Source organism: Apus apus, chromosome 11 (genome assembly GCF_020740795.1).
Source record: "Apus apus isolate bApuApu2 chromosome 11, bApuApu2.pri.cur, whole genome shotgun sequence".
Lineage (NCBI taxonomy): Eukaryota > Metazoa > Chordata > Aves > Apodiformes > Apodidae > Apus > Apus apus.
Window position 1 is genome coordinate 15,688,375 of NC_067292.1, and position 19,993 is coordinate 15,708,367.

A 19,993-nucleotide genomic window follows, 5' to 3' on the forward strand; every position below is an offset into this window, starting at 1 on the left:
AATGACATGAGGTAACAGTTACCACCAGGATTTGCCCGGATTTAACTCTCCCCCCCCCCCAACACCATCAGTGACTGTGGGGATACAGTTGCTCTTCTGCTTTGTGCAGCAGTAGGAATTAAGTCCTGTGTCTACCCTGCTGCAGCTGGGATGAAAGAGCATCCCAAGATCAGAAGGGATTAAACTTCTATGCAAGCCCGTTACCTAAGTGGCTTAGGAAATTTGCAAGTCAGTGATTTATTACAAAGCCTTCCAAATAAACATAAAAATAAAGAGGATCTGTCACATTCCCATTCACCATGCTTGGTCTGTCTCCCTGCCCAGCTGGTTCACCATGCTCAGTCACAAGGCTCTGCCCATTTCCTGCTTCACAACAACAGGCCTTGCATTCAACTTTTCTAATACTAAACCTGAAGCATTTACATTTCATTTTCTACCTTTACAATGTAAGTGTAAGAGAAGTAACAGCAGCAACAGAAATCATGTTCACAGTCTTCAGTAGCTACAATCCAGGTCACTGCACTAGACCTCAAAAACTTTTCCCCCATGCTTTCCTTGAAAAAAACCATTGCCCCTTTGCCAGAAATACAGCTCAGCTTTCAGATCAGCTCCTCCACTTAGTTTTGTATTGCAAACTCTGAACAGGCATTTGATAATTCCAAGGCACCCGCAATTCCTCACAGCCTGCCACATGTCTGAAATGCACAGGCTAGCAGGGGCATCCATGCCACACAGAAGAGAAAGCTGACCAAGGTAGTGACACAGACCCACCTCTTTTTCCATTGTCCTGGTTTACAAGGAAACTAGATGTTGCTCTCACCAGTTTTTACAAGCCAAACACCATATTAAAGCCCACTTCAACAATACTGCACCCCAGCCTACAGAGTTCCCTAGGACAAAAAGACCTCTGAAAGCAAGCTGCTCAATAGCAGGGTCATGTTTGACTGGAAACCATGTATTTGTTAGAAAGGTTAATGACTAGTGGCACAGGACATGGAGGGTGGAGTGAAACTGAACAAATGCATATTTGGGATTATCAGAAATCCGTTCTCTAGAATGCAAATAACAAAAGCCAGAAACATTATGATTTAAAAAATAATAATAATAATAAATTGAAAAATCAGCTGTGTGAGAATTTGGAAAATGTTAAGAGAGCAACAAAAGAAACATTTTTCACACACTAAGGTAGTTGTCAAGCAGTTGTCAGCCACCCCATACACCCAGAAATAGTTCAAACATGAAACATCCATCACCTGTGGCTGCTGCAAGTGCTCCTCTGTATGATGTGACACATATCAACCCTTCCTATGGGCATAAAAGTGCTGGGGAAGGAGCAAGCTGGATGTGAGCTACTTCCTCCACACACCATTCCTTACGACACAAACTGCAAGGCACAGCCTTAATTGAGATATGGGGATATCTTAAAACAATTGGAGGGATCTAAACAAGAGTGAGAGAAGAGCTGAACTCCTGCCCAAGCTACACAGAGAAAGGCCATTCCTCATGTGCACTGCCTTCAGGTCTGTAAAGCTGGAAAAAAACCTGAAAAAAGCAACCCTGGTCTGTGTGCACAAGCACTCACACTCTTGCTTCTACCACAAGGCAGTTCAGCAGCCTTTGCTTCTACTGAGTATTTCAGAAGTACTCAAAGCAGAAAACAACTCAATTTCAACACTAGAGCTACTGTTACAGCCCTATCCTGCACTACCTACAGGCTTTTTTTCTGGGACAAGGGGAGGAAGGCTGAGCAAAACACCAGCTCTCCCAACTACAGCCTCTGGTTACTCCCTCCCTCTCAAAGGAGGGATCAAGATGAGCAGCAAGATCACTCACCCTTTTCCATGGTCATTGATCCCTTCATCAAAGATCCCAGGGAGAAGCAACCATGTCCATGGTGGGAAATGAAGGCAGGAACTCTCTGCAGAGCTGTGTGAGGTCCATGGAGCTGCACGTGGCCACAGTGGCCCAGGAGATGCCGCAGATGCTGCCAACACACACCTGACATATCCCTTGGGCACCCATTGCCCCTGTGGGGGGCAGAGCTGCCCAGCACACAGCACCTCCCTCCAGACAGCTTCCATGGCTGGCAATACAGGGCAAGAATTACATTATTTTTTCAAAAGACTTTTTTCAGAAGTTTCAAACCCCTATTTTACATTGGCAGTAGTTTCCTAAATATCATTGAATCTCAAAGACCAGAGCAGAGAAGAGCTGTTTGCTCCTTTGCTCACCAGGAGCAAGCCCACATGCACACATACACATCCCCCCTCAAGCTCCCTAGCACTGTTACTCACTGGCTGTTCAAGCAGCAACTGTGGCATTAAGCAACTACTCCAGAAAGCTTCTGCTTCCTTTTGCTTTCCCACAGTGGCTAAGGAATAGAGGGAAGGACAGAAAGTCCTTCTGCACATGTCATCTCAGAACTGACAACAGAACAGCAGAGACAATCACTGTCTTCTTCCAAGACCCACAGGTTTTTTCTTCTTTTCTCTACTGACACATGGAAAAAATATGAAAGTGTTACAGCTATCTGCCAGCATGCAAGATGCAGAATGCAAAAACGTTAGAGAAACCATCTTTAAATAAAGAGGTCGAATGTTCCTGCTATAGGAAAGGGTACACAAACCAAAGTGCCAATCCAGAATTTTGCAAAGTTCTTGAAAGTCCTAAGCCTTCTCCCACTTTTTCCTTCCCAAGGAATAGGAGCTAAAGAAGAAACCAACCACCACAAAAATCTCAAAACCATTATTTTGCATAGGTTTATTTTAAGGTTTGGAGTTGAATATTCTGCTCCAACAAGCCACCACTACCAGCAGGAAGGCAATATTTGTTTGGTGTTATCTTGCTGGCAATAGTTTCCAGTTTTGCTGTAGAAACAGACATGGTGCTTCTCCTAACAGCATCCACCATTTCAAGACTCGAACAGCAAAATATCCTACACCAAATCTGTTGGCTTTACTCTAGTTACCATTATATCAAAGCACTAGATTATTGGTGATGAGCTTCCCTAGGAATGATGTGGCAATACTGGTCTAAGTGGAAATACACATGATTATTCCTGTAATGACTTCACAATTGTCTGAAGGCATATCAGCAACAATCTTCAGAGAGCCACTAAAAACTGCAGTTTTGCTCTAGATTCCCATTTTTCAATACCACTGCCTCAACATATCATATTCTCAGCCTCATAATGAAGATGGATTCAGCTCTGAGCTACAGGAGAGAGATTTATGTTGAAGATAGTAGAAACTGAGTTTACTGAGTTAATTGCCTAATACAATCATCTCACCCCGTGATTTGACTCAACCTTGGCAAAAAACATCCCTTTGAAAGATCTGCACTCAACCACTACTCCCAAAACTGTTTACATTTAAAAACCCAGTGCCTTTAAAGCCATCAAATATGTTTATATCTACTGTACCAGCAGATGAGCTGGCCAATCACATGGCCAGAGCCTGCCAGGGCCTTCCGTTTACACAGACTCATACCTCACATACAGAGTTAACAAGAGCACCCAGGGAGATGAAGGCAACAGTTCAGCTGCAAATACCTTGTTCAGAAGCAACTGCTTGGTAACTTAAGGCTTAGAATTCCTCTTACTTTAACCTTTTATTTGTTTAGGAAGGAGTCACTCTAAACTATATTTCTCTTATTATACTTAGTATAAATGAACATACTAAGGCTTAGAAAGACCATTTTAGCATTTAGACAAAAACCTAGGTCCTGTAGCAGACTCTTTCTAAGTTGAGGAGAGTTGAAGAGGAAAGAGTAGCCCCAAGAAAAGCACCTTCGGATGCCCTTCCTTCTCTGTCTCACAGGATCCTTGCTCTCCACATACCCTCTGCAGTCTTCTGTCTAAAGAGAAATTCCAGCAGTACTAGAGACACTTCAGGCAGCCCCAGGAAACTGCTTCATCTCCAAGGCAGAAGCTTTAAAAGTTTCAAAGCAACAACATGCAGAAGATTAACATTACCTAAAACAGACTAAGTACTTAATTTACAAAATGTTAAGTGCTGCATAGAAAACATTTAAGTAATCCTTAACAGTACATGAAATTAATAACTTGGCATATGATAGCATATTTCTTGTGAAATCTTTGTCTATTTCCTTAAGAGCTAAGAAGTTATCAAAGGGAACAAGGAAAGGATGTTATATGACAAGTGGATTTAGCTTGCCAGATAAAAACAAAAAAAAGCACACAAAACCCAAAACACATACCACACTGCTCCTCACCCTCCCCAAACACCACATGACATTAATATATTAAGTCACTATTACTTGTTACTGTACGACAGGGTTTGCATGAATGCCATCAGTACAGGTATGAGGAGCCAAACTAAAAGCAGACCAGCTGTAAAAGTGTTGATAGAAAAATCCTGTTAGGCAAGAATAAGGCATTATGCTAGGCTTTGACATTAGGAAGACTTGTGAAAAGTGATTCTGTCCTAAAAACTCACACATGCTTTAGAAAGGGTTTCCTGTACATAGAACAAAACTATTCAAGCAATCTCTTCAGTACATAATATCCTGCTATCCCGTTAGCATCCTGAACACATATGCAGGCCAGCACATATGTAGCCAGGTGCTCCCATTCCAGTTCCAATCTTTGCTAAATGTCTACAGCACAGACAAACAGAGGGACAAAAGCTAGATCATGGTTTCTCTTTATTTTAAGATGTCACTATTAACACACATTAGTCAAGCTGTCCTAAGTAATTCCCCTAGACATCTAGGGAATCTAAAATCCTCTAAGATTTTTATTAGGTCAAGACACCACCATTAAAAACTTTGATTTTAGTGTTTATGCAGTAAGAGTCTAACAAGCCTGACATTCTGTTTTCATCCTGTCAGACTAATGTGCGCTTTAGTGACAATATCCATTTACAAATCAATAATACATCATCCATCATCCCCAGCTTTACCTCTGGAAAGTGCTAAATGGAGTCAATGAACTGTCTATTTACAATTTCAATTCCTAATATATTTACAATAGAAACCAAAAGTATTTAAAACCATTAAATATAGTGTTTAACTCTGCTATATTAGTTTACATGAACACAGCTTACCTCTGGCATCATATTTCCAATGCTAATATTTCTGCCAGTAATTAAAGATTTATTTTTTTTTAATTGCTGTTCCTGGAGGGAAAAAAAAAAGCTTAAAAACCAACCCAAAACCTCCAGGCATTTCAGAGCCCTGAGGAATTACCCACCCTAAACAGTCTTCAGGTAGAAGTACTGCAGTATTCAAGAGAGATGTCCAAACTCCAGGCAAGCCTTTAAAACCTAATGCATATGTAAAACATTAAGAGTCAGTAATCCATTGAACAGGTTTACTGGAGTCACTGCTACCATTTGTTTTTTTCTAATCCATAGTCAAGAAGGAAACTGCTGCTTTGCTGTTTCTCCCTTCATTACATTCCCTCCACCACAGAAAGTGTTTTGTGCACCATCCTCCAGAAGAGCTAAGTAGGCGTTGTCTTCTCATCTTTGCTGAAAGGCTGCACTGAGCCAGGCTTTACCCACGACAGGCCAGAAACATGTGTGCTTTTGCAGTGCTGATCTTCTGACTTCTTCTAGGTACAAAAAAGTTGAAGTCAGAATTATTAGATATCTCAAACCCTTTAAAGTCCCTCTCCATCCATTTTACCTTAAACAAATACAAGCATGAAAGAGGCCAGCATTGTTTCCTCTCCTCAAAGAGGAATAGTAAAATGGTCATTGGTTTAATTTTTGTGAATGTGTGTGGCATCTGTAGAACTACCCTGACATTACAGGAGTTTTCATGACTTGGTTCATATACTGCTACCCTATCACAGCATAAACATTAAGACACTCTGCATAGCACCTTTTCCTTGAGGACCATGGCCCAGCATCACTGAACAGCTACTTGCCAAATTTCTTGGTTCTACAGAAAGAAGCATCAATCCAAACCAAAACATTTCTGTCATTAACCTGACATTGTACCTGAAGCATCTGCTGGGCATATTGTGGAGGCTTCTGAACACAAATTAACATGGCAAAGTAGCAACTGATACCTTTGCTATATGATGGAGTTTCTTAGTGCTTTCCAAGGATGGTACTCTTCCTCCCTGAGTATTTATCATGATTAAATGCTTGGTAAGTAAATATTCCATCAACACAAGGCAATAAACATTTGAGACTGACTACTGACATTTAGAAGACAAAACAAAAAGAACTTCAAGTTAAAGGAGAAAGATACAACTTCAAGCATCTGTAGGCTTAACATAGTTTAAGATGACTAGTAGATACCTACTCTTTCAGGTCAGAGAAACAGAACAGCTCGTAGGTTTTTTGCATACCAGAAACTAGCCCTGCCTCCACAGTGCCATTGGCTCATCAGATCACCTGTATGCCAACTACATGAAACCTGGAATGACACATCAAGTTCTAGAAAGTGGTAATTATGTGAGTAGACTTGCCATACTATGGGAAGCCTTTCGCCTGACAGAGAAAATTAAATCAGCAAGAAAACTGAACCTGCGCCTCTTCTGCCCCTCCCTATGTTTGTGACAGAATTGCCATAGCACATCAGACAACAGTGAACAAGAAGGATCAGTTCTGGCAGAGGAGCACCTGACTGTCACTTGCTGCACACAGTGTCTAGCCAGAGCCACGTGCTCAGCAGGGAACCAGGACATCACAATCCTTCCTAGGATACAGTTCTAGAATGGCTTTGTTTTTTCCCCAACCCACAGGAATTACATAGGTAATAAACAAGGAACCAGGGTTGCAGACAAAGGGAAAGACAGGACAGAGGATTAGGGAACTTCCTTTTACAGAGAAGAAAAAGAACATTCTCAGTCACACTGACATTTTGGAACAAATCTCCTATGACACAGAAGTCTGGCCATTCCTGCTATCAAGCAACTGAAGTACTCTACATGCACCAGCCACTGAGGATGTTAGTTTTTACTTGGAAATAAATAAGCACGTATCTCCAAATAAAAAGGACAAAAGAAAGGCCATTGTTTGCTATCAGTCTCTGAAACAACCATATCCCTTCCATTTCAAGCATCTCAACCTTTTCTCTCTCTTCAGATCTTTGATTTAGAACAAAGAAGGAGAAGGGGAAAAAAAGAGTCAAAGGTAGTTCGTAAGTTTTTATAAGAACATCAAGGAGTCAGAATATGATCCAAATGCTTTAATTTGTTCTAAGGCTGGAGAAAGGCCACCTCACCTCAAGACTTGCTGTGACTCTGGCAGCTGGGAACATGGCTACAGAGAGCTTACAGGCAATGTATTGTATTAAGATCAGTGTAAAAAATCTCATTCATATCAGAAGACATGCAAAAACATGAGTTAAAAGCTTGCAGCACAGCAAGGAAGGATGAAGTTTGGACTGATATTATTTTTTTTAATTACAAAAAAAAGCAGCAAACCACACCACAGCTCTAGTGCAAGGAGCCCAAGTTGGTAGCTAAAATATTCAGAATGCATTTCCTTGCTAGTCCAGCAAAGATACCAGCCACCATTTCAGAATCCCTAGGCACTGCAAGCGGATTGACTTGTCACATCACTCAAGTGCAGACTCAGAATCACTGTGCACCAACTCTTGTCAAGTATAAAGAAATTTTTAAAAAGCCAAACCACAAAACCAAACCCCCTATCTCCAAAATCAAAGGTGCTGCTCAAGTGAAAGCTGTATGAACCAACACATTCTTGTTGTATCAGTAAGAGTGGTTTGTGATAGAAGTAACTCTAAGTACTCTTCGATTAAGGTACCATGCTTGTTCTGCGTCAAAAAGTTTGGAATGAGGAGAAAGCCCTGAAACTTTGATTCAGTAATGAAAGATCTTTCAACAGAAGAGAACAAAGAAGCTGGGGACTGCCAGGTTATGCACAAGTGGTAATGGCCAAGACAAGTGCAGGACAAGCTAATAGGCAGTCAGCAAATCTCTTCTTTCCGCTTCTTCCTCCCTGCTTCCAACCCTGAACAAAAAGACCTGCCAAGTGTGCCAACAATTGTACTAACAGAGCTTTCTAGCTGGCTAGATGATTAATTGCTTAACACACTGAAGTAAGAACAGTGACATAACTGCTTAGTTAGGAGACAAATCAGTTTCAGCATGCCTGCTGATCCAGAAGAGGGGTGAAATAAGGTCTGTCTAGTACATGTTCATCACGAAGTGACAGAGAACCCTTCTTCCCTTATCAGGCAATAAACTCTCTCTACAGTGAGAATCTGGGCTTTGCACATACCTTCTGAGTCAACATCTTCTCTCTAGCTTCATCATGTATCGCTGGATTCCATGGAGAAAAACTATGGAGAAAGTATAGTTCTCTCTTACTTTGCATTTTTGCAAACTACAGCAAGGACAGAGCAGACAGCAGCAATTTTCCTTGGTTTAGCTGAATTTCAAGTAAACTACAAGTCTCACTTCTCAGTGTTAAAATAAACAGTTAAGAACTAAATTCACATTGTCATGGATCTTTTTGATATTTAGGTTTTGGGTCTTTTTTTGCAATGAGAGCTGGCAATTCAGCAGTGGCTACATGAAATACTACTCATTCATTATGGAGCTGACTGTTCCATCCCCCACGCAATCAAACTTAAAAGTATTTTACAAGTATAACCAATGCTACAGTCATGCAAATTGAGTTCAGGAAAGTCTGAAAGCAGTATTTACTCCATGGTTATCTCCTGCCATGGTTATAACTTGAGGGAGGGTGGGGTCTTTTGTGGCTTTTGTTTGTTTTGGGGTTTGTTGAGATTTTTTTAAGTCTTGTTTTTTAGTTACAAAACAGTAAACATAAGTGTCTGATTACATTTAAGATTCAGTCAATACTGACTGCAAACAGAAGAAAATTTCTATATAAGTATTGCTGTAAATGTCAGAAAAAACAGGTCACTCAACCTGGCAGAGAACTTTTAATCAACAACTATACCAAAACTTGCTCTTGAAACCCTAGGACATGGTGACTGTGCTTAAGGTACTTACATGATTGCATAGGGATCCTCTATTTTAGGCTGATCAAACAAATGACTGCTGCATAGTTTCACACTGTCTACCACTTTACTTTTGAACAGCTGAATATCTTTTTCATACCTGTAAAAGAGACGTAAATAATGTTAAGCAATTGCAAGGAGGAACACGTTTGCTCTACCAGCATAGACTTGGCCAAGACTCAACTTTAGTTCCTAATGCAACCAACTCTGGAGGTAGAGACCATGACCTGATAAACACTTTTACAAATCTCATTTCTGCAAGTCTATGCACAAATCTCTGAAGAAACCATGGCTGTATGCATGGAATATACTCACAGGACTGCAGCCTCAGGGTTCAGAGGACTAGTTGTATCAATCTTGTAGAAGACTCTGCGAGCATACATTAATATTTGCCATATGTGATTATGATTTCGCCTAAAAAGAACAAAACACCATGAAGAAAGGAACAAAAAATTCTTTCAGATTATACATCAACATGTTACCAACTAACCTCCATTTGGCAAATGCTCTTTTCACATCCAGTTCACCAGATAAGGGATCTACTAGCGGATGGAAGACAGGCAGATCAAAAACCAAGCGCTGCGTTAGAAAACAGAAATTCATTATGACAACTTCAATCCTAATGGTAAAACCACGGGGTGAAGGTCAGTCAGAGGTTGCTTCCAAATACTAATTAATTGTTACTATATTAAAAGACAGCAACCTGAATTGATCTATACCAACTGTGAAACTGTAACCCAGCACAGTCATGTTACATGCAGGGTCCTGTCCTCTCTCCCATGCTTATCACCAAATCAGGAAATTAATCCAGCTAACTGCACAAGCACTAGTGCCAACACAGGTAATAATATCAGATAAGATCAGATTAAAGGGGTTTTTCTGGTTTAGCTACTTATGACTTAGAGCTTTTTACATACTTAAGCTACAATCAATATTTTTTTTTAATCCTACACTTTTTAAAGTAAACTGTGCAGTGACACCACAGTGTCTGTACAGGTAGTTTCCTCTGGTGTTCGTGCATTCTTCCAAAAGAAAACTTGAGTTTCAACAGGAAGGTTATAAAGCCCTATGCTGGCACATATAGAACATTGTTCATACAGAACAATGTGTGTATGAGAGGTACTAAAGGTACTAATCTTTGAAAGAAACTGTTTCCTACCAGTTCTGTCCTTTTCAAGACAATAGCTTTTCAAAGAAACTTGACACCAAGCAGACAGCTTCCTGACATAACAACTTGTCCTCAGCTACAGAAGTTAGATACCTGCCTCCTAATCTTCCTCTGAAAGAAATCTGGCTCAGAGGGCCAGATGCTCTGCTCTGGAGAGTAAGAGTTCCACAAGGTTTTATTCTATTTTAATTATTGTAATAACTTGGATACTCTCTCCTAAAGAGAAAAGGAAAGAACAGAGATGGAAGGTAACACCATATTATCTATCTCCTTCTTCCTTTGTTTCAGCAGCTTCCTCCTCAAGCTCTTTCAGTTCTTCGTTTCAATGGAATTTAGTAGAGAGAGGCAAGAAATCCTGCAGTAGTACAGCAAGCACAGCAGAGGTGCCTGGATTTTATATTCCATTTTATCAATACTGAGAACTTGGATACTTGGATAATACTTGAAGTTTTTCAAGTTAACTTCCTTGCCAAGGAAGCAACAGACCACGAGTTGAGGTAAAGAACTGGCTGATTACCTAATAATCTTATTTAACCTCATGAAATTCACTCTACACCAGCCTCAGTAATCAGAGTAACATGATTCTCCCACAGATGTTAGGAAATATGTACAAGACATCAAAAATGAGCTCAGCCAACTGAATAAAACTAGTTCAAGGAAATGTGAAGCTAATGGGTATATTAACTTTAACAAAATGTCATACTTAAAACACCAAAAACCAAGAAAAAACCAAGACATACACAACCACTTACCGGGCAGTCTCCATCTGGGTAATTATCAGGAATATACACAGTAAACTTAAACACACCATCCTGGTAGAGCCCATGTCTTATGAATATTACACCAAACCACACTGCAGGCGAGAAAATTTGCTTGAGTTAGAGAATTAAAAAAAAACAAACCACAAGCATATATATATATATGTATATACACACACACAAACTAAAAAGTGAAGTTTAAACTTACTTAATGCTGATCGGTAAGATGGCTGCACGTAGACACCTGGCAGTTTCTGCTTTACAACCAAGGTACTGCAATTAGAATCAGCATTTAGAATAGCTCCATGACTGCACTGAAACTACAGCAAACTGACAACAACAAACCAGAACTTCATGCCAATAGGTCAACCAGGGACTTCTTCCACAAACATACACTCAGTTCCCAAGGGCAGACTCCTCACAGAAGGAGGTGACAGAAAATGACTGAAACCATATTATTTCTCTCTTGCTTTCCTACCCCTCCACTTAAAAAGTTACTAAGAGGCAACACTATTTCTCCTGATGAAACTTTTAAGTAGACAACTAGAAATAAACTCATCTCCCAGGAGATGCATTTAATGCATGTCAGTAATGAAATGTCTATTTTTCTACCAAACCCTCAGTTTTAAAGAAAAAAAAAATAAATGCAATTAAGTAATTTAAAATGCAGATTTGCAGTCAATTGTACTTAATTCTGAAATGTGACCCAAGGCTTAAACTTCCACTTTAAAAAAGCAGGTTATTCAGTTCTAGATAAGACTAAGCTGCAGGTAAAACAGAAATCACCCTGGCAATTAACAAAACAAAGTAACAGAGATTAAAAAAAGACAGGCAAGGCGCAGGGTATATTAGAGATCTGGATCAAGTGGTTCTACAAAACTCATTAACAGGATTGACCAAGTAATTTTTCCAACCTTGCACTTATTTGCTATTTCACTTCTTATGACAACAAACCACTCATGACCTTCCATCATCAATGACTAATCCATTAGGAAAGGCTTCTATCTCTCTCTTTACCTTTTGTAAAAATGTGCTATTTTTATTATTTTTTCAAATCAATGAACACAAAAAGTTCCTAGTAAGCTTAACCAAGTTGTATGGTATGCAGATTCAAATGAACACTACAGATGTTAAAACACACTATTAATTTTAGTTTTTCCAGTTACTTGGCCCATAAATTGAATTCCACATGCTTACACAAACACTGATCTTAAAGCAAAACATTAACATAGTCCTCCACTTATGAACTGCAAAATATAAATTTATTAAGCTAGAGGAGTTTGCATTGTGACACCAATACATAGCACTAAAAAAACCAAACCAACTTTCTTGAATTAAAAAGACAGGGTCAGTTCCCTGAAAAAAAAGATTAATGTTTTGAGAGTTCTCACTTTCAATTTAATAGTTAAATGCAAGAACTGAGACTTAGTGTTGCATAAGGACTTGCAGGATTTCTTTCCAAGAGGCACTACATACTTGAGAATCCAGTATGTCTGTAACAGAGGAAGTTCCTTCAGCTCTGTAGCACAAAACAGTTTATGTAACTGTATATAACTGGAAAGTTGTGCAGACAGAGTTTTGTATGTCCCACAGTAGTCTATCACTGGATTGGATCAAATGCAACTGAACCAAAGCAAGCTTATTTAAATCACACCAACTCCTCCCTCCTAAATTTCCTGTTAAATATCACTAAAAGGCAGGAAAGAATATAGCCTTCCTAAATCTCCCTCTAGTAAGACATATCAAGTTTTCCATGTAACAACTGAAGGAAGCTCCAACATCCTTACTTCATTAGACAGCACCATACGTTCATAACCATCTTCCCACTAGACATCTGCTTACTTCTATTTTAATACTTGTTTCAAAAATTTGGTATTTCTAACCAAAAATCTATTAGAATAGCTTGTCATGATGCATGAATCCAAAATGCTTTACTTAAAAAAACGAGAAATAGAATAATTCAGAGAATCACATTGAAACACATCCCTTAAACTTCATTTTCTTCTCCCCTGCTACCTCAAGAGACTGAGATTGCTGCTCCAGAAAAAGAATTTGGTGGAACTTTAAGTCCTACTGTCTTCTTTAAGGACTAAGGCAAAGGAAAAATGCACAAACTAGATCTCTACACTTTTTTTCTTCCCACTGTAGCACAAGCCCAGTGACCTAAAAAAGACAAAATAAGTTAAAACCTACAATTCTGCAAGGAGAGAATACTCCAAATAAAAAGGCCCATAAGAAGCATGTGTCCCATTTGTTGACTGGGATGACGTGGCAGGAGAAGCAGGCTTGGTTATTGGCACAGCATTCTTTGGAATAGAAGGCAACTGTTTCTTTGTAGAGGCTCGTAGAGGACTGGTTCGCAGCTCTCCACTCAAAGTTTTCTCTTCAGTGTCAGGTCTCTGATAGATTAAAAGACTACCATGAGATTACAGGCCATACTTCACAAACATTTAACATATAAACATATCTTAACACAGGTTTAAACCCAACCTTGCTAACGACAAGTTTGGCCAACGAAACATATATTGAGTTCCAGAGCTCTATTGCTTGGGGGGGTGGGGAGGGCAGTGTCTCTGGGTTTTTTTTTTAAATAGACTTTTATTCAGTTAAATCTAGCCTACAAATACAAAAGTAATCAAAGCTAGATAGGAAATATGCAGATTAGGAGAAATGCTTAAGGAAGCTTACATTTATTAAGAAACTAGAACCAGACAGTATGTAACATCAGCTTAGAAGTCAATCTATTTCTAGCAAACAGTGCATCAAGATAAATAATTTCCACTGACAAGCATCCTGGTGTTCTAAATATCAAAGAGTCTTTAAAAGTAGTGTAGCAAAGCTGAGATGAAATAAGAACTGTGTACAGAAAATCTCATGCATTTCACTTCCTGCCTGTGCTTAAGACACAAACATCCCACTTGGAACTGATCACATAGCCCATTGCCTCTGGGGGAAAATCACCATTTGACAGTGACATCAAGCTAGTTTAAAAAAGGTTTGCTATAGCAACATTTTTATGTCTATGCTGTCTTCTAGTTAAAAAGAAACAACAACAAAAACTTACCTACTTAATTGGTCACTGCTAAACACTGGTTTTAAAACACTGTACATTGTAAAATACTATAGTTTTAAACCAGATTTACATTAGTAATGTAACAATTGTAGTACATCAGACTGTACCATTTACAGACCTCAAGAATCGTTCTACAGATTGCCAAAACCAACCTGCAAGGCTACAGACTTGTGATTAGGCTAGTTGTGGTGACTAAAGGCATGATTCAGGCTAGTGTTTCAACGCATGTGAGACTTGGACTACTAACAATACCTATGTCAAAAGCATCACCAACGAAGTTATATAATTTGCCCAAGCACTGAACACCCCTGAAGTGATGAACCCTACAACTAACATGCTTTTATACACATTACAGAGGCGTGGTTTTGTCAACATTCACTGCACACACAATCCCTGACTAAGGTCTCTATATGACAATAAACAAGTATCCTAAGAAACAAGTATTTCAACCATTTGAACAAGTTTGTTTCATCTTTCCTACTGAAAGGTACTTTAGGTAAGAAAAATCAACAAATTCTGGAGTAGGCTCCATCCACAGGCACATTCCAGTTAAAACAGCTCAAAGCTAGCTCATACTTCTATTCTAGATTATCACGATCTTCAGGATAGAACAAAGACACCAACTGTACTTGCAGGTTGTCTGATGTTTTTTCCAGAACTGCTACCACCCCTCAATAAAAGTTAACACCTCATGGCATCTAGTCATTAAATACCTTGCGCACAGAACTTGTAGACATGCTCCAGAAAGGGTTCATAACGTGTTTTCCAAATAAAGGACTGCAACTTTTCAATGTCTTCAGAGTGTCGTCAAGCCTCTCTGGTACCCTAAAAATACACAGAATGAATATGCATTCTAACAGATAAACAGGACTCAATGTATAAACAGGATTCAGATCTAGTTTTTCAGCCAGCTTTACATTCCTGTAACTTCAGCAGAAACCTTTTTACAGTTAAGACTGACAACAGTGAGAACTGCCAAAATTCTGCTGTATGTTAGACTTGAGGACAATAACATAGGTGTCTATCAAATACTTTTTACATGTCAATCCCTGCCTTCTTTGTGCAGAAAGGCACTCTAGATTCTGCCAATGGCATCCATGCTTGTATCAGGAACAGTGTGGCCAGAAGGACTAGGGATGTAATTCTCCACCTGTACTTGGCACTGGTGAGGCCTCACCTTGAGGACTGTGTACAGTTCTGGGCCCCTCACTTCAAGAAAGATATTGAGGTGCTGGAGCAGGTCCAGAGGAGAGCAACAAGGCTGGGGAAGGGACTACAGGGAAAGTCTTACAAGGAGAAGCTGAAGGAGCTGGGGTTGTTTAGTCTGGAGGAGACTCAGAGGGGACCTTATCACTCCCTACAACTACCTGAAGGAAAGCTGTAGTCAGGTGGGGGTCAGGCTCTTCTTCCAGGCAACTAGTGAGAAGACGAGAAGGCACGGCCTGAAGCTGCATCAGGGGAGGTTTAGGTTGGATATCAGGAAGCACTTTCTTATGGAAAGGGTGATTAGATATTGGAACGGACTGCCCAGGGAAGTTACAGAGTCACCATCCCTGAAGAAGTTTAAGGAAAGACTGGATGTGGCACTTAGTGCCATGATCAAGCCAATGTGGTGGTGTTAGGTCATAGGTTGGACTTGATGATCTCAGAGGTCTTTTTCAGCCTCAATAATTCTGTAATTCTGTGTTGTATTTTGTCTTGCCAACTGGAAAAAAAAAAGACCATCTATTGGCTCAGAACAGCCAAGATATATCATCTACACAAACAAGTACTAAAAGGTTATCACTGCACCATTCAAGTCCAGCAGTGGACAGTACAGCATGGCTCACTCTTGCAGCGTGGTTCAGTGCTGCCCCTTGCACACACTGCTGACTTTGCGTGTTTCTGAAGGGCTTCAGCATGAAAAAAATCTCTGCCACTCCTAGTGAAAGAGATGATCCTCCCTTTGAGTTTGCATCACGTATGTGTCATTTTGTTTTCATCTGCATTGGAACACCACCAGAAACAGACAAAGCCACAGAACACCAACATTTTTCTGTAGCTTATTCAAAGGCTTCATTATGAGCACCAAGGCTTAGCGCTCTTTAGACCAACAGTTCAATAACAAGGACTTCTGCAGTACTGGGAGTTTCAGTGTGCCACCTACTGTGTGTGACCCTTGATTTTTGTTTGTGTTTTTGTCTTGCTATTGTTTGTGCAAAAATTCTCATCCACAGTACCCTTTGTCTGGCACAGCCTATTTCCTCCACTCTTCCTTTTTCGCTCCAGTTTTCCTTGTTTCCCTTACCTTCCCCAGTTCATGATTCCTAGCTACATTAACTAAGGCTTTGAGGTAATTTATTTAATATAAAGTTGCACAACTTGCCAAGCATTCAAAAAATGCTAGCACTATTTAGAAAAGTGATGAAAATTAATAATTTTCCCCACCCTAAATCATCACAAACATTCCAGAACACATAGCTCCTCCAGATATTTTTCCTCTACAACAGCCAGAGAGTCTTGCACCATCCTGAGCCACTGAAAACAGAAAGTCAAAACATGGCTCCTGCACTGGGGCATGCCCTGTGGCAGCAGTGAGAAGATGTTTTCACTTTTCCCCATCTCCTGTCTGGAAAGCAGGGCCAAGTCAAAGGGCTATGCCATCGGCCTTTTCTCTTCTATGAAACTCAGCCAGACCAAGTAACACAGCAAGACACCAGGCTAGAAAGGTAGAAGACATTTCCTCCAGAAACTTCAGTGTAAACAGAGGGAGGAGGAACTGACGCACAAAGAACACCTGAGTGCTACAGCTCTGACATGAGAGAACAGTGAGATTATGGGGTTTGGGTGGGATTGTTTACTTTGTTTGTTTTCAGCTAGTGTTTTTTTTAAGACTAGATAGCATAAATTGCGTTATTCCAGAACTAAAGATAGGACAAAAAAATGAGGCATGCATGTAAAACAAAACCCAACCTGTTACCTGTGAAACAAGGAATTAATCTAGAAGCTCAGTAATTGGTCCTAAATAGAGCTCAGTCACTGACTATTTTTCAGAAAGTAGCTATGCATCTCAGCACACTTCCAGGTTTGTTGAAAAGCTTTTCATTATAGAGAGATCTATCTACAGGCTATTAAGAGCAGTTTATATCTCCAAACTAAACATTATTTTAGCTCTAGTTAAACTATAGAATAACTTCCAGAGATTCTCCAGCACAGAGATCTTTTACCTGGTTGCCTGCCAGTAACGAGCGATACACAGTGCTGACCTAAACTTATTGTTAAGCCATCTCCAGTCTCATTCACCCGTTAAAATGCTATTTATGATGGAGAACCAATAACCTCAGAGAACCAGCTTCCCAAAGAGGGCTAATTTTATAAGCCTTTCAAGGCGTTTCAGAGTTTATTTCAAATCACACTCACTCCTTCTAGGTATGCTACATGGGAGTGGAGAGTAACTTCAGTACAGGAAACTTAACTGCAAGAGCTAGTGCCTTCACCTCACAATTTAGTTCCCCACATGAATCACAAGAATAACTTAAATATATTAATAATAATAATAATAATCAAATAACAGGACATTTAAGTGACACTGCTTATCCTACTCCTCACTATGCAGAAAGTCTGCAGCAAAGAAGGAGAGCCAAGTCCAAACAGCATTAAGTGGAATTTCTCGGCAGTTAAGTCACTCAGTCTTACACGGGGCTGCAATGTCTGCTCCAAGGTACCTACCATTACAGCAGCTTACAGTGCTGGAACTACTGAAGCCACCAACTTCACAAAGAAACCAAATGCCCTCATCTCATTTAATGAAAAAGGAATAAATAATTAAAGTTTACCACCATGTCTCCTTTCATATTGTCACCACTCAGTGCCTCATCTAAGAAGCAGCTTCATAGCATGCTGCTCAATAAAACTATATCATCATTAAATATTACTTACATTTTTTACATAGACTGTGAAATTACATCATATTTTCCCCCTTTAAACAGCAAAGTCATTAGATTAAATGCAACGCTAAACCAATTCGACCAAAACTTCATTTGCCTGGAACAGAGCACTTTTCTAGACATTTTCTGGAAACAGAAACGATTCCTCAAGAAGAAAAAGAAGTACAATAATATAATCTATATATATGTTTATATATTTATGCACTTTATTCCCTATGTAAAAGGGAAAGGCACTGCTCCTGCACCTCAGAATAAACAGGGCTGATTAGACAGAGCACAAGAGATGAATCATACATGTTGATCACAACACTATTACACATTTGTCCAGCAGTGGTAACTGCCAGTTTACACCAAAACTTTCAGCACACCTACTCCTGATCTTGGGACCTTCCCCGGCCCACACCTTAACCTACTGGACAACAAGGGAGCACTGAAGGAATGCTGGCAATGCACAGGAACGCTGTCCAGTCAAGCCTGTTCGCCAGCTCTTCCTCCACAGGAGGATTACACCTTCTACACCAACACCTGCTGCTGTGACTTCAATCCTCCAACACACTTCTCCAGGAAATCATAATCTACGCCAACGAAGCCAGCCCTTATACAACGGATAACAGTTCCAAAGACACCTGGGGACGACCTGCCAAGTTTCACTGCGCAGCAGGGTTTCCGGGGGGGCTGTCAGCTGAGGCCACAGGAAGAAAGAAACAAAAACAAACAGTTCTGCGAAGCGCGGAGCCCGCCTTGCCAGCCCCCGAGGTGCTCCGCGCCGCGGCCCCGGCCGTGCCCGGCCCTGCAGAGCCGTGCCAGCGGGAAGGGCGCGGGGCAGGCGGGCCGGGCCGGGCCCAGCCGCGCTGGCAGCCGCCCCAGGGCCCTGGCGCGGGCCGGTTCCCTCCGGAGGGACGGGGCTGGACGGGCCGGCGCCAAGCGGAGGACACAGCGCCTCAGAGGGCAGCGCGGGGACCGGCCCAGCCCCTGGCGGCGACAGGTGCCAGCCCCTCAGCGCGGCCGGGGCTGCCGCCTCCCTCCCGCCGCCGCAGGGACGGCCTCCCCGCCACCACCAGGCCCGAGGCAGCGGCCCCGGGCGGCCGGGCCACCGCTGCGCTGCCCCCGCACCCCGCGTCGCTGCTCACCCGCCCAGGCTGCCCGCTCGGCTCCCCGCGCGGCCCAGGCCCCGCCGCCGCTGCCCCATGGACTGCCCGCCCCTCGGCCCCGCACATCCGGACCTGGCCTCCTCCTCGCCCAATCGCCGTCCGGTCCTTCCGGGAGGGCCCGGCGGGGCGGGACGGCGGGACCCGCCCGCCAATCCCCGGGACCGCAGCAAGGACGAGGCAGCTCCTGTCAGGGCGCGGGGGGAGCGGCCGCCGCGGGGCCGCCGTGACGCACCTGAGGGGGCTGCGGCGCAGGGAAAGGGCGGGCGCTGATTGGCCGGCGGGGGGAGCGGCGAGGCGCGCGATTGGCTGGCGGGCCCGGGGGCGGGCTCTAGCTAATTCTAAGGAGGGTTAACGAGGCGTGGATGGGGCCGAGGCGGGGGCTGCGCGGGGTCCGTGTGCGGCTGCCGCGCTGGGTCCGTGTGCGGCTGCCGCGCCGGCTGGCGGCGTGCGGGATGCAGCTCCAAGAAGCTGCTGGAGGGAAGGAGCCAGACAAGAAAAAAAAAAACCTAACTCAGTTTTCGTTTCGGCTTTCTGAGCCCAGCAGAACCATGACAAAAGCGCTACACCCCCACTTGGGCAACTTGTCAAGGCCTGGAGGATGACAACAAAATCCAGGCTGTATCCGCTATAAAAATTACAGAGGAAACGAAAAAAAACAATACGGCGGGGGATTTTTATTTCTTTATTTTTTAATCCCTAAGCTATGAGCAAAATATCACACTAAGGTTATCACTTTGTCTCAATGATTGTAACCTTCTCCTTTCTTCCTAACCTCTAAATGCCACTGCAAAATCTGCAGTCAGCTAACACCGTTACAACGCTGCCCAAACCACGGTGGCACTTTCTAAAGCCCTTGGCCACTTCCTGTCCCTCGGTGTCTCTTGTGCAAGCTCTGCCCCACGGCTGAGGAGCTGCACAACTCCCACAGAGCTTCCTACCCTGCATCA

The 19,993-nt window shown here is 42.0% G+C and overlaps 1 protein-coding gene across 3 annotated transcripts; it reads right to left on the minus strand.

Annotated features, from left to right (window-relative positions):
* Positions 1-4,648: 4,648 nt before the first annotated feature.
* Positions 4,649-19,189, minus strand: AKTIP (AKT interacting protein). Of its 3 annotated transcripts, none has more exons than XM_051629649.1 (10): positions 19,119-19,189; positions 14,683-14,794; positions 13,090-13,295; positions 11,105-11,169; positions 10,891-10,991; positions 9,461-9,549; positions 9,286-9,384; positions 8,963-9,070; positions 8,223-8,283; positions 4,649-5,575 (listed from the first exon to the last, which is right to left on the minus strand). In XM_051629649.1, the coding sequence occupies exons 2-10, from the start codon at positions 14,722-14,724 to the stop codon at positions 5,465-5,467; spliced, it is 882 nt and encodes a 293-aa protein (XP_051485609.1). In that variant the 5' UTR covers positions 14,725-14,794; positions 19,119-19,189; the 3' UTR covers positions 4,649-5,464. The 3 variants fall into 3 exon arrangements, with proteins under 3 accessions (XP_051485609.1, XP_051485608.1, XP_051485606.1); XM_051629648.1 differs by lacking the exon at positions 19,119-19,189 and adding an exon at positions 19,026-19,095 and having other exon boundaries at positions 4,649-5,572; XM_051629646.1 differs by lacking the exon at positions 19,119-19,189 and adding an exon at positions 19,026-19,095.
* Between the last annotated feature and the right edge of the window lie 804 nt (positions 19,190-19,993).